The sequence below is a fragment of the Maniola hyperantus genome, chromosome 11, assembly GCF_902806685.2.
Source record: "Maniola hyperantus chromosome 11, iAphHyp1.2, whole genome shotgun sequence".
In the NCBI taxonomy this organism is placed as follows: Eukaryota; Metazoa; Arthropoda; class Insecta; order Lepidoptera; family Nymphalidae; genus Maniola; species Maniola hyperantus.
In genome coordinates this window covers 6,938,473-6,951,822 of record NC_048546.1, presented here as the reverse complement: position 1 = coordinate 6,951,822, position 13,350 = coordinate 6,938,473, and the positions used below count along the sequence as shown (strand labels likewise).

The following is a 13,350-nucleotide window of genomic DNA, read 5'->3' as shown; positions in this document are numbered from 1 at the left end:
TTTAAAAATCGGCCAAGTGCGATTTTGAAATTATTATTATTTGTTGTTATAGCGGCAATAGAAATACACATTCTATGAAAATTTCAGCTCTACCTATTACGGTTCACGAGATACAACCCGCTGACAGACAGACGGACGGACGGACAGCGGAGGCTTAGTAATAGGGTCCCGTTGGTACCCTTCGGATACAGAACCCTAAACGCTGACGAATCTATTACGAATATAAATGCAAAAGTGTGTTTGTTGTCCTTCCTTCACACCCTAACTAAGCAACAACCGTGCTGCCAAGTGATTTAGCGTTCCGGTACGATGCCGTGTACAAACCAAAGGGACATGGGTTTAATAAGAACTGCCATACCCATTTGAATTTAAAAAAAAGTTTATAGGTCATCATAACTTTGTCATTTTAATGATTCAAGTTATGATTTCACTGTTTCTTAAAAATATGTCACAAGTTTTCGTGTAGGCGTTATGAGTAGGTAGATACCTACCAGTATAATGAAATCCATACTAATTAATTAATTAATAATTTAAATGCGAAAGTGGGTTTGTCTGTCTGCTAGCTTAATGAGCTGTCTCTGTTTAACCGATTTTGACGTTTGTGTCCAGGATAGCTGGCATCCTGGTGAAGGACATAGACATTTTCGTCCCGGTAGATTAAGGAGTTCCCACGGGATTTTTAAAAACCTAAATCGACGTGGACGAAGGCGCGGGCATCAACCAGTAACTATATAAAACTGGCTTTCCACTTGACATAATGCTGAACAAATGATGTATGTAAAGTTTACTCGTTGAACGCTCATCTAGCAAAGCTGAGTATGAAAAATTATTGTGCTTTTTTGTCACATCCTCTATTAACTCGATTCTATCCATTGATAATAATATATATGACATTAAAAAAATATAAACTTCGTAAATTCGTACTTCGTATAATTATAATTAGAGCTGCGCCGAATATGTAGGTTCAACCGAATACGAATGTTCGGCCGAATATTCAGTCCAAAATGTACCGAACCGAATATTCCGGCCGAATCATTTGATTCGCGAACGGGTTTGTAGTTGTATATGTAGGTACGGCGCTCTGCAAGAGCCTGGCGGCGTTTGCCACTGCACCCTCTCTGCACCGCGCGCAACTGTAACAATCAATTTTATTTAAATTGATTGTTAAAGTTAATCTTTTTTGTTTTGTCAATAAATAATTGGTGCAAAAAGTAGTGTTTCTTTCATTTACAAAAAAATATGTACAACAATTTTGGAATAAACCACACTTCCTTAGTAATTAGCTAACCTTACTGTTTAATATAATGCATTTTTTTAAATATTCGGTAATTATTCGGCAAATCAACCGAATATTCGGCGGAATATGAAAATGAAAAAATATGCTGAATGTACCGAATACGAATGTTCGGTCGAACATTCGGCGCATCTCTAATTATAATAATACTCATAGTACGTTTTTGTGACGAATTATGTAAATGCTGATTCATACTACTAACTTACTAAATACTAAGTAGATACCTAGTTTTATTTTTAACGATAAAGTCCTGGATTGACATTGATCTCGTTTTAAAAGTGGGTCGTATGGTCCAAGGACGTTTTAAAGAAAACATATTTTGCATTTACTTATAAAAGTCATTTAACGTTAAAGCTTGTCACACATTGTTTGTCATATTATGTATACCATGCTTAAATATATATGAAAATATTTATTAATTCTAAGTATTTTAAAAATATCTACTTAGCTTTACATCAATTATTAGTGCAGTCTTTATCAATTATAAAATCAAGAGCTTCCAGAAATTTCTAATGCATAAACAAATATTTACCTACCGATAAGTCGCTGTTATATTGTTCATACAACGTTTCTATATAATTAATATAATATACTCGTATATTGTATCCTATTATTCTGATTTCTTGGAACAAAACCTTATTATTGAATTTTATATAATTACTTAGGTATATATATGGAAACTATATCTATACAATAACAACAATACAATGAAATAATAATATTATTAATAACTAGTATTTTCTTTAAATAAGAATCGTCTTGTAACAGTTGTTAGACTAGGAGATCCTTAACGTTAGATCTACGAGTATAATGTACATGCTTCTAGAATCTAGTAGTTAGTTGTATACTTTTATGTACGAACATAATATTATGCTTATTTTATCTAATTCCAATTATATTATAGGTACTTAATAAATTTTAATTTAACATACAAGTTGTTGTTTGGCATGGGCATTGTTTTATTATTTTTACGAAAACTACATACCTACAGAGTTTATAATATTATGTACCTACATAAACTATGTACGTATAGTATGCGACAGGCCGCCCCGCACAGCCCCCGCGCTAACCCGTGAGCGCGCCTCATTCCCCGATCGGCCATCTCGAGCTGTCGCGGACTATAGTTAGTGCTTTTTAATAACTCAGTCGATTGGAAGAGATCTAAATATTGCTATTTTATCGTCTAAAAGTACCTAATGTTATCGTTTTCACAATTCTCCCAGCTGAAGAGGATATTACCTATATTAAGGATACTTCTTTTTATTTTGTTATTAATTAATTAAATATTAACTTGAACAAACTCCTTTGCAGAAACCGCCAACCACCGTTAGGATATTCGATCGCAATGACTACTACAGCGTTCATGGCATCGACGCGACTACAGCTGCGAGGGAAGTCTTCTCATCTATTTCTCATATCAAGAAAATGGGGATTGAACCCAACCGCCTCGATTACCTAGTGCTGTCTAAAGGGAACTTCGAAATTCTTTTAAGGAAACTACTATTGGTAAGGTATCAGCTGTTTTTAGGGTTCCGTACCTCAAAAGGAAAAACGGAACCCTTATTGGATCACTTTGTTGTCTGTCTGTCTGTCAAGAAACCTACAGGGTACTCCCGTTGACCTAGAATCATGAAATTTGGCAGGTAGGTAGATCTTATAGCTGACATTTGGGGAAAAATCTGAAAACCGTGAATTTAGGGTTAGATCACACAAAAAAAATTAAATTGTGGTCATGAACTAATAATTAGTATTTTCAACTTTCGAAGTGAGTGACTATATCAAGTGGGGTATCATATGAAAGGTCTTCACCTGTACATTCTAAAACAGATTTTTATTTATTTTTATGCATCATAGTTTTTGAATTATCGTGCAAAATGTCGAAAAAATACGACTGAAGTACGGAACCCTCAATGCGCGAGCCTGACTCGCACTTGGCCGGTTTTATTTTAGGGGCGAGACAGAGTCATCTGTGTTACACGCATTCCCGTTTATTCAACACTAGCTTATGCCCGCGACTTCGTCCGTCGACTACACAAATTTTAAATCTCTATTTTATCCCCTTAGGGGTTAAATTTTCAAAAACCCTTTCTTAGGTCGTCATAATAGTGCGTTGATAGATCAGTCAGTCAGTCAGCCAGCATTTCCTTTTATATATATAGATTTTAAGGCTGTTCTTCCAACGTCAGCGAGGAAGCGACTAGCTACCGAATATTTTCTCTCAAGAAACGTGCCTACAATCGATGTATGCTTCCGTGTCAATAAGAGATAGTTGATCGCTGTCTGTGTACTGCTGTACGCAATATATTTTAGCGTAGGTAAATCTTTCTTTGGTCTCGACAAACACGCCCGGATGTTAACAATAGGTACACACATGCAATTTGCATTAAAAATCATCCTACATTTTCTGTATTTTTCAGGTGCGACGGTATAGAGTGGAAATATACGTTGCAGAGGGGTCAGTCAAATCTTGTGAATGGGTATTGAAATACAAAGGGTCACCAGGCAATATGTCGCAGTTGGAAGAAATACTAGGCGAAGGACTAGGCTCTCCCAACGAACAGGCTCCGGGCTTGATGGCAGTCAATATTAAGAGTGACTCAGTCACAAAGGTACGTTTACTGAGTTGAGTTGGACTCTTACGTCATTATCATCGTCGTCAACCGATAGAAATCCTCTACTTACTAGAGACATCATTATGTCTCTTGTAAGGACTCCACACGCCGCGGTCAAGCGCTGTCGCCATCCAGCGATCTTGACGCAGTGGTAAGCACTGTGGTATTATTAGTGGGAGGTCCCGGCTTCGATTCCTGGCAGGGCTTTGGAATTTTATAATTTCTAAACGTCTCGTCTGGTGGGAGGCTTCAGCCGTGGCTAGTTACCACCCTACCGGCAAAGCCGTGCCGCCAAGCGATTTAGAGTTCCGGTACGATGCCGTGTAGAAACTAAAGGGGCATGGGTTTAATAAAAACTGCCATACTCCTTCCAGGTTAGCCTGCTTCCATCTTAGACTGCATCATTACTTAACACCAGGTGAGATTGCTGTCAAGGGCCAACTTAATAAAATAAAAAAAGCGACTCCCTGTTACTCTGTCATTTGCCCACCTATTGATGAGTCTGCCAACGCTGTGCTTTCCGGTGCTAGGTCGCTACTCCAGTAGCTTGGGACTCTCACGTCTATGGTTCTTCGAACTATGTGTCCCCCCCAATGCCACTTCACCTTAGCAATCCGTCGAGCTATGTCGGTTTACTTTCATATCGAATGTAACGATTAGGTAATGAGGAATGTAAAAATATATCGTATTCGCTATCAGTGTTTCGTAAGAAACGTTAACATTAATTTTAAACTATATAAAGTTCAAAAACTCGGCAAAACCTAACTATTATATTATCATAAAATCGATTGAGTAGTTGAGTCGTAAAGAAGTGTACAAAAAACAGATGAACAGCTATCAGACTTATAATATTGGATATTCAAGAGGTAAGTGTTAGATTGATCTCTGGATAGCGGGTCATTAACGTCGATCGCCGTCGTCTTTATCTAAACTTGACCAAGAATAGAATTATCTCCACAATTTGACCTTTAAATAAATAAATAATCGTAATTTTGCTATGAGCAGTTGATTTAAAAAGAATCCATTTGGTTTTTTATACACTTAACAAAATCATAAATATATTATCGATTTAGGTTTATTATATTATACTTTATTTATTATATTATAGGATGAAGCTATTCTCGACGAAAACCTAATCATCATCGATTCGGGAAGTGAGGCAGACGATGACGAGGATTTCACGCTGGAGCAGCTCCACGAGCTTCTAGCTGAGGAGGATTTGGAAGAGCTCGGGCTTAAGGATCCAGAGGAGCCTGTGGCGGAGGATTTCACGTGGTCGGAAGATTTTACCTCCTTTGCCGGAGTGCGCGAAGACTTCCGTGAAGTACCTGGTGCTAAAATTGAGGGAACAAGTCCATCGGGCTTGTCCACTCAATTATGGGACCAGGAACTCCTGGAATACATCGCTACGGAAACAAATAGGTATGCGTGGGAGTACATCGCAAAGGCCTATGAGCATGAAGAAGGCCTCCCCGCTCATTCGCGAGTACACAAATGGGCGGAGACGTCTGTTTCAGAGCTTTACCGGCTGATATCAGTCATCATATTGATGGGTATGTGTGTGCGAGGACGCCTGGACGAGTACTGGTCTACTGGAGTCCTCGGCATGCCAAAATTCCGAAAGCGAATGGCCTTGAATAGATTTATAATTCTTATGAAATTTTTGCATTTTACAAACAATAATAACTTAACTTCCCATGGCCATGAACGCAAACTAGATAAAATTAAACCTGTTCTTGACCACCTCAACCATAAATTTACCGCTGCTTACACGCCTCGCCAAGAACTATCACTAGACGAATCGCTGCTGCTTTGGAAAGGGAATTTGAGCTGGGTACAATGCATCCGGACCAAAGCTGCGCGATTCGGGATAAAAAGCTTCGAACTTTGCGAGGCGGTAACCGGCTATGTTTTGAATATGATGATTTATACCGGCGCAGACACTTCCGCGCAAGCCTTATTTGGTTTCACGAGCACTACGGCAAAAGTAGTAATAAATCTTTTCAAAGGTTACTTAGGCAAAGGCTATACTTTGTTTATGGACAATTTTTATAACTCCGTCCGGCTGTCCAGATTTTTTAAGTCGCGCAAAACGGATGTCGTCGGCACACTAAACCGGAACAGAGTAGACACGCCCGCCGACATCCGTCATTTGGATGAAAAAAGAGTAGATCGTGGAACAATGGTAAGTCGCCACTGCGGTGACGTTTCTGTCGTTTCTTGGAAAGATGTCAGATTGGTCACCACAGTGTCGACTTACCATAACGCCGATGTTGTGGAAGGTCGGCGAGCAGGCGAAACTATGGTGAAACCTGCGGTAGTCGCTGACTACAATAAGTTTATGGGGGGCGTGGATTTAAAGGACCATAAATTGTCGATGTACCTGCTGGAAAGAAAGCGGGGAAGTAAATGGTACATAAAAGTGTTCAAGAGGCTATTAAATGTAACTATTTTAAATGCCTACATAATATATACCTCCAACATGGGGCAACTGCAGAAAAAATTGACTCACCGTCAATTTCGTTACCAACTGGCGGAAGAGCTGGCTCAGCAATTTGGCATAGACGTCCAGCCGAGGGAAAGGTCTGGTAACCCCTGTGCTCGGCTAAATCGGGAGCTGAACCACTTTCCCGAACACAATGTGGTTACTGGCCAAAGAACATCTAGGCAGTCAAGATACAAAAGGGGGCGCTGTGCCAGATGTGCAGCAAGTCGGCACGATATTAAAGTAAATACGATGTGTAGTGAATGCAAGGTTTTTCTCTGCATTGGTCAATGTTGGAAGGACTTCCATACTCTGGAAATTTTATAATCCGTTTTATTTTTATTTTCCAGTTTAAAAATAATCCTATGCCAAACTTCATCAAGATTGGAAGCACATGGGCCGTGAAAAGGCAACAAACAGATAACCTTTTAACAATATTAGTATCCCCCCCCCCCGTCCCCCCGTTTGCTTTCGTGCAGTACCTACTCAACAAAATTTTATTCCTTTAAATTCATATTCCTCTATTATTCCTGGTAGATTCATTTGACTATTCAAAACCACTTGTAAAATTATTGCTCCATTAGGGAGTGGTAGATTCATTCACGTAACTTGACCATTCAAAAGCACATTTTTTATTTGACGATTTTTTTAAAAATATAATTATTAACTAAGCTATCTATGTACCTACGCGTGACAGCCTGACGGAGTTTTATTTGCCTAAGTAATCTTTTTGTTGTTTTGTAATTTCTACTACCTATGTTTTTTATGTGTACATAATTGTTTTTGTTTTTATCCCACTCTTTGCTTCCGATACACGTGAAATTTATAGGGAATTTTATTTGCCTGATTGTTACTGTAAGCAACTGTGTTTTGTATTTTGTCTTTTCTACTGTTTTTTTAATGATTGTTTAATTATTTTAGTTTTTGTCCTATGCTTTATACTTCCGACAAACGTGAATGTGGGAGTTTTATTTGCCTAATTTTTACTGTAATTTTTGTGTTTTGTATCTAGTAATTTCTACAGATTTTATGTTTAATTGTTTCTGTTGTCATCCTATGTTGGATTTGTAAACGATACATTACCAAGTAGGTGGTTTGTCTGTGGTCTTACATATTTTTTTACTCCTGTCAAACGTCTATACTTTCTTTTTGGCCTGCGACTGACCTGTAATGTAAATATCTTAACTTGCTAGGCCAGAGTCGATACTCTGGCCTAGCAAGTTAAGATATTTACATCGCTCAAATGCCTTTGTATACAACCAACCATACTCTATGGCGATGCAGGCAGAGACTAATAAACAAGAATAAACCTATTAATTTTGCAAACATATGAATCTTACATTGACGCATATTTTTAATTTTTACTAACTCTACGAATATTATGTGTTCTCTTATCCTTAGGCAAATTGATTTCTAGGTTATGTGAGTCAATTATAAAGCCAAGGAATTAACAAGAATGGGACGGGGAGAGATTACTTTTGTTATAATTAATTATGAAGCCTAATGCTGTTAGAAGTTTTATAGTTATATTAATATTCCTATTACTCTCATTAAAGGACCGTCCTATCAGCAGCCTATCATCAAGATATATACTAGATATGAAACCCGCTTGACGTAATAATCTAATAACAGGTTTCATTATTTTTGTAAATACGTATGGGGCTGTGTTTAACCCAAAGGGTAGGACATTAAATTCGTATGTTTTCCCACTGAATATAAAACGAAGGTATTTTCTAGAATCATGATGAACTTTTAATAGAAAATATGCATCCTTTAAATCCAGTGTAGCCATAAATGAATCTCTTGTTATTAATTTTATAGCTGTGCGTAGATCCTCTAACTTGAAATGCTGTGTGGCTATGTGTTTATTTAGATTTTTTAAATTTAATAAGAAACGGTTTTTGCCGTTAGGTTTTGGTATTAGGAATATACTTGATAGGTATTGATCAGCGCACGGTTCACACTCTGAAACTGCACCAATGCACAAGAGCTCATTTATTGCGGATTCATAAGCTGCTCTTTCTTTAGGTGTATATTCAGGAATGTTGGGGGGATGCATTTGTATAACCCTTCGTGAAAATGGCAACTTATAACCCTCGATCCAAGAAGTAATTGTCTGATCATTTGTAATTATCGCCCATTGTTGGGCAAAAAGTGAAAGTCGACCGGCGTATGTTACCTCGTTTAATCGCGACGTGGATTCCTGTATTGCTGTTGATGATGCCGCGATCCTCTCGATGAGAATTCGGGCTTCCGCGCTGAAGCAGGCGGATGGCTCCTCTTTTGTACCGGCTGCCTGCGTGCCGGAGGAGCCCTGTAGTTTAAAGTTGAATCTCTGGAAGTTGATGGTTGTGTTTTCCTCCTTATTTTTCCTTTATTATTACTGTCCTGAATTTTTATAATCTCGGCTCGATCTTGACACCGTTTTTGCCGTCTTTAAAGTCTCTGATATGTTTTCACCAAACAAGTACTTGTCAACCTTTGTCAGTTTTAGGTGTTCTAACACGTCCCTTTTTACGCAAGATAAAATAAAATATCTTCTTCTCATAGAGTCGGAATACTGGATGTCACAGAGCATACGAATGCTGTCCATCAGTTCCTTGGTTACTTTGCTGTCAGCATTGTTATTTTTTATTTGATTATCTATAACCCGAGCAATACAAGAAATAACCGCAGAAATCTGCTTTTGTCTCGTTTCCATGCCCTTGTCCCGTTTTATTATGGTATCTGGCAATGCGGCCTTTATTTCTAAGTTAAGTAATGGCGCGGCGATGCGTTCGCTGTTGGTAGGAACCATGTATTTTTTATTTTGGAATAAATCTTTTCGGACCTCTTGATCCAGACCGGAGATAGCGATGTGATTTAATCTGTTAGCCAACTCCTTCCGTATTTCCGGTCTCAATAGCGAAACAGATGTTGGGTCCTCTCCCAAAATCTCATCCGGCAAAGCTTGATCTCCATTAGGTGCCTCGGTACTCTCAGCAGGTATTTCTGGCGGCGCGGGCGGTACATCTGCCAGCAGCGGTTCATTGTCCATGGAGATTATTTCTACCTCCTATTGGGCTGGGTGGCCTGGAACATATGCTGAATTCGTCGCCTGAAACGGGAGGGTTTAGTCTTAATTCCATTGATTTGGAACTGACCGATTAACAATAATTACTTTAGTAAGTAATATTTTCTTTACACATTGTTAAGTTTAGTCTTAGTAGGTACTATGAAAGACTCCGTTGAGTAATTCGATGTACCTTATTAGCCTATGGTAATTATTATTCCGTACGATGTTAACCATTAAACACTGAAAAGCTCCTTTGAGCAAGTCGGTTATGTTTTAGGTTAGTGTAGACGCCACGTGGCGCCATTTTGAAATTAGGCCTACCTGCATCGTTTTGCAAGCCTAGCAATTCCGATGATGAAGAGGAGTTTGAAGATTCTTCCATTCTTCGTGCTCGGCGTAATTTCTCTTCTAATTTCCTAATCTTCTTACTAACTAGCTTATGCTCGCGACTTCGTTCGCGTGGACTCACAAATTTCAAACCACTATTTCACCCCCTTAGGGGTTGAATTTTCAAAAATCCTTTCTTAGCGGATGCCTCCGTCATAATAGCTATCTGCATGCCAAATTTCAGCCTGATCCGTCCAGTAGTTTGAGCTGTGCGTTGATAGATCAGTCAATCAGTCAGTCAGTCAGTCACCTTTTCCTTTTATATATTTAGATATACTAATACAAAAGTAAGTTCTGCGGGTTTTTAATTATTTGTGTGATTTTCTGAATACATACTATTTTTACTACCCAACTGTAGCAGATAGCCAGGAGGGCAATGTATGTCTAGATTTATTGTAATAAACGCTGGTAAGTAATAAAGATTTTCATGCAAGTTTCTTGTTTTATTGATTAAACCCAACAAGTGATCAATATTTTATAAGAAATTACCATTTTACTGGACGCACACTACACAAGAGCTGTACCTATTAGCAGAATTCATCCGAATAAAACAAAGCTTTTATTATCTTAACAAACAGCTGATAACTTTGAATTATTGCTAACACTATCTTATTCAAAGAATTCTATGAAATATGTATCTATCTTTTTGTAGGATTCCGTACCCAAAAGAGTATAACGAAGCTCTTTTGACGTCACTCTATTGTCTGTCTGTCCGCGTGTCACGGGTTTCTAGCTCGTTGACAAAATGAGTTGCATTCCTGTAATTCTGGTATTTGTTGTAGAATGTTGACCCTAAACCGAATATTGAATAATAGAAATTCAATTAGGTACCTAGTATGTGGGGTATCATTGTCTAGAAGTTAGAACTCATTAAGTACAGTCATTATCATCATCATGATCAACCCATCGCCAGTCCACTATAGAGCACGGGTCTCCTCTCAGAGTGAGAAGAGTTTGGCCATACTCTACCACGCTGGCCATGTGTGGATTGGTAGACTTCACACGCATTATGGAGAACTCTCAGGCATGCAGGTTTCCTTACGATGTTTTCCTTCACCTTAATTTCTTAAAACGCACATCATCATCATCATCAACCGATAGACGTCCACTGCTGGACATAGGTCTCTTGTAGGGACTTCCACACGCCACGGTCTTGCGCCGCCTGAATCCAGCGGCTCCCTTGCGACTTGTCTGATGTCGTCCGTCCACCTAGTGGGGGGTCTTTCTAACACTAAACTTGTTAGCGCGATATATGACACGGTCGCTTTTTTGTGGCTATTCAAACTTTGTCGGTTTATCATTGTATTGCGCACCTTATAAGTTTTTTGATTATATCTCTATAATTTATCTGTGTATTGGGCTATATTTTTGCAGATGGATAAATGAGCTGACGCACTAATTATTGGTAGAAATTTTAACTAGCCAACTCATAAAAAACTCGACCAATTAAATGTCGAAAAATATCGTAGTCCTGTCGTAGTAATTTTCTTCATAATTCAATAAATACTCCAATGAAACTTGATATGATACTGTGGGCAGTTATAAGGGACAAATCAACAGTAGAAGCTAATCTTTAGAGGTCATATTTAAAGTACTAGGACCTAATAACGTTATTTTTTTTAAAATTATAAATACTGAACGGTAGTTTTTTTGTTGAATTCTGTTTTTACAAACATTACGCACAAATTCATAGCAACATGTGTAAAAAAAATCACATCTATACGTTTAACCGTTTAAAAGATATAAGAAATGGTAAAACGTCATCCCAGCAAAAAACTGAATATCTTCGAAGTGTTATGACGCACAAATTTAATTTTAGCACGCACATTTACCTCTTAAAACGCACTAATTCATGGACCTATTTTTTTTCTCGTACGTCTACTGGGAAAAAAATGTGTAGCTGGGATGACGTATTCCTGGCAAAACGCGTTTTTTTCGAATATCTTTTTGGTTGGACGCACAAATTTAAAACTTTCACGCACAATTACACGACGTTACGCACTAAAAATCTATCCAACTCAAATCCCGAAATTCAACATTATTGTGCTGGGATTACGCACACGTCTTCCGGTGCGAGGTCACCATTCCAGCACCTTGAGACCCAAACGTCTATCGGTTTAAATCAGCCATAAATCGTAAACGGTAAGAATTACAAAAAAGTTTACAGGAAACTTGGACGATCTAAAGACAGGAAATAAAAGATGCGAAATTTTATTCTCTACAATAATAGTTTACATAACTTTTGCCCTGAAGTGGATAGTTTTCGAGATATCGGCCAAAAACTTTCCTTCAAGATTGCGATCGAAGCTCCACCTGGATCTGTCGGTATTTTGTGATTTTATGGTCAGTAAGTGACCCTTAACCTAAAAAAAAAAAAGAAATTAGATCGGAAATTTAGTGCGAGGTCGACCAAAAAAACGGCTTTATTTACTGTACTAAATGTACGCTGAGATCATTGAATGACTTCATGCAATACTCTCCGCGTACTTCAGTAACTCCCGAATCAAAGTTATACACCCGTCATTGAATGGATCCCATTGAGCATTATTGTCCAAAAGCGCTTTACTTTACCTTACTTGCATAATATTAGTATGGAAGTAAGGTGACAACCAATTCAAATATAATTTTAATATGATCTTCCAGGGTAGACTGTTAGGCGTAGCGTGCGTATCGCAGGGTGACTATCTAATGTCCGTATCAGAGTTCACGGACGATGGCCTCCTCACGGAATTGGAAACAATCGCTGTGCAAATGGCGCCTTCCGAATGCATCATTGCGTCTACTGAAAATGATGATGTAAGTAATTACTTTACTACTAGGTACCTACGTAAATAAGTTAGTAGGTAAGTACAAAATAAATTACTAGTTTTTAGGGTACCGGACCCTAAGGGTGCCAACGGGACCCTATTACTATGCCTCCGCTGTCCGTCCATCTGTCAGCGTGCTGTATCTCGAAATGATAGAGTTGAAATTTTTATAGAATCCATATTTCTATAGCCGCTATAGGTCCCGCTAATTGCTAACGCGCGTGGCCGCCAATTTTAGTGACGTCAGCACTAGACTGAAGTTTCGAGCTGAATTCCGAGCTTATGGAAGTCCTAAAATACAGATTCTAACGGTCGCCGGGCGACTAGTCGACCGTACGTAATGATGTGGTATGGTAATGGGTCTAAGACATAGAGCAGAAACAAAGAGGAGATGTTGTATTAAGATTTCCCTATGAAATATCGAGTGACATTTTGCGGGGTGAGGGGTTGTGGAACGCCGCCCACTTCTCAATTTTCCATCTGCGGGTTAGTAGCAAAACTACTCGCTTAGCGACCTAACATCGATATATTGATGTCACTACATAGTTCAGCTATCTCACACTAGATGTCAATAAGTGTAGAAATTACGTATAAAATTACTTACAAATGAAATGTGATACCATTCATAGCATCAGAACGTCTGTCTGAATAACTTTGACACGATAAAACACAACACTTCATCCTTTTGTTCTTAAAAACGCGAAAACACA

General features: G+C 38.4%; 1 protein-coding gene across 1 annotated transcript in view; it reads left to right on the top strand.

Moving 5' to 3' along the window:
• The window catches only part of spel1 (DNA mismatch repair protein spel1), a 34,604-nt gene that overhangs the window by 9,212 nt on the left and 12,042 nt on the right, over positions 1-13,350 (top strand). The window contains exons 3-5 of the mRNA XM_034973475.2: positions 2,606-2,800; positions 3,712-3,903; positions 12,477-12,629. Of these exons, the coding sequence (XP_034829366.1) occupies positions 2,606-2,800; positions 3,712-3,903; positions 12,477-12,629 (540 nt within the window). The remainder of the gene's footprint in view (positions 1-2,605; positions 2,801-3,711; positions 3,904-12,476; positions 12,630-13,350) is intronic.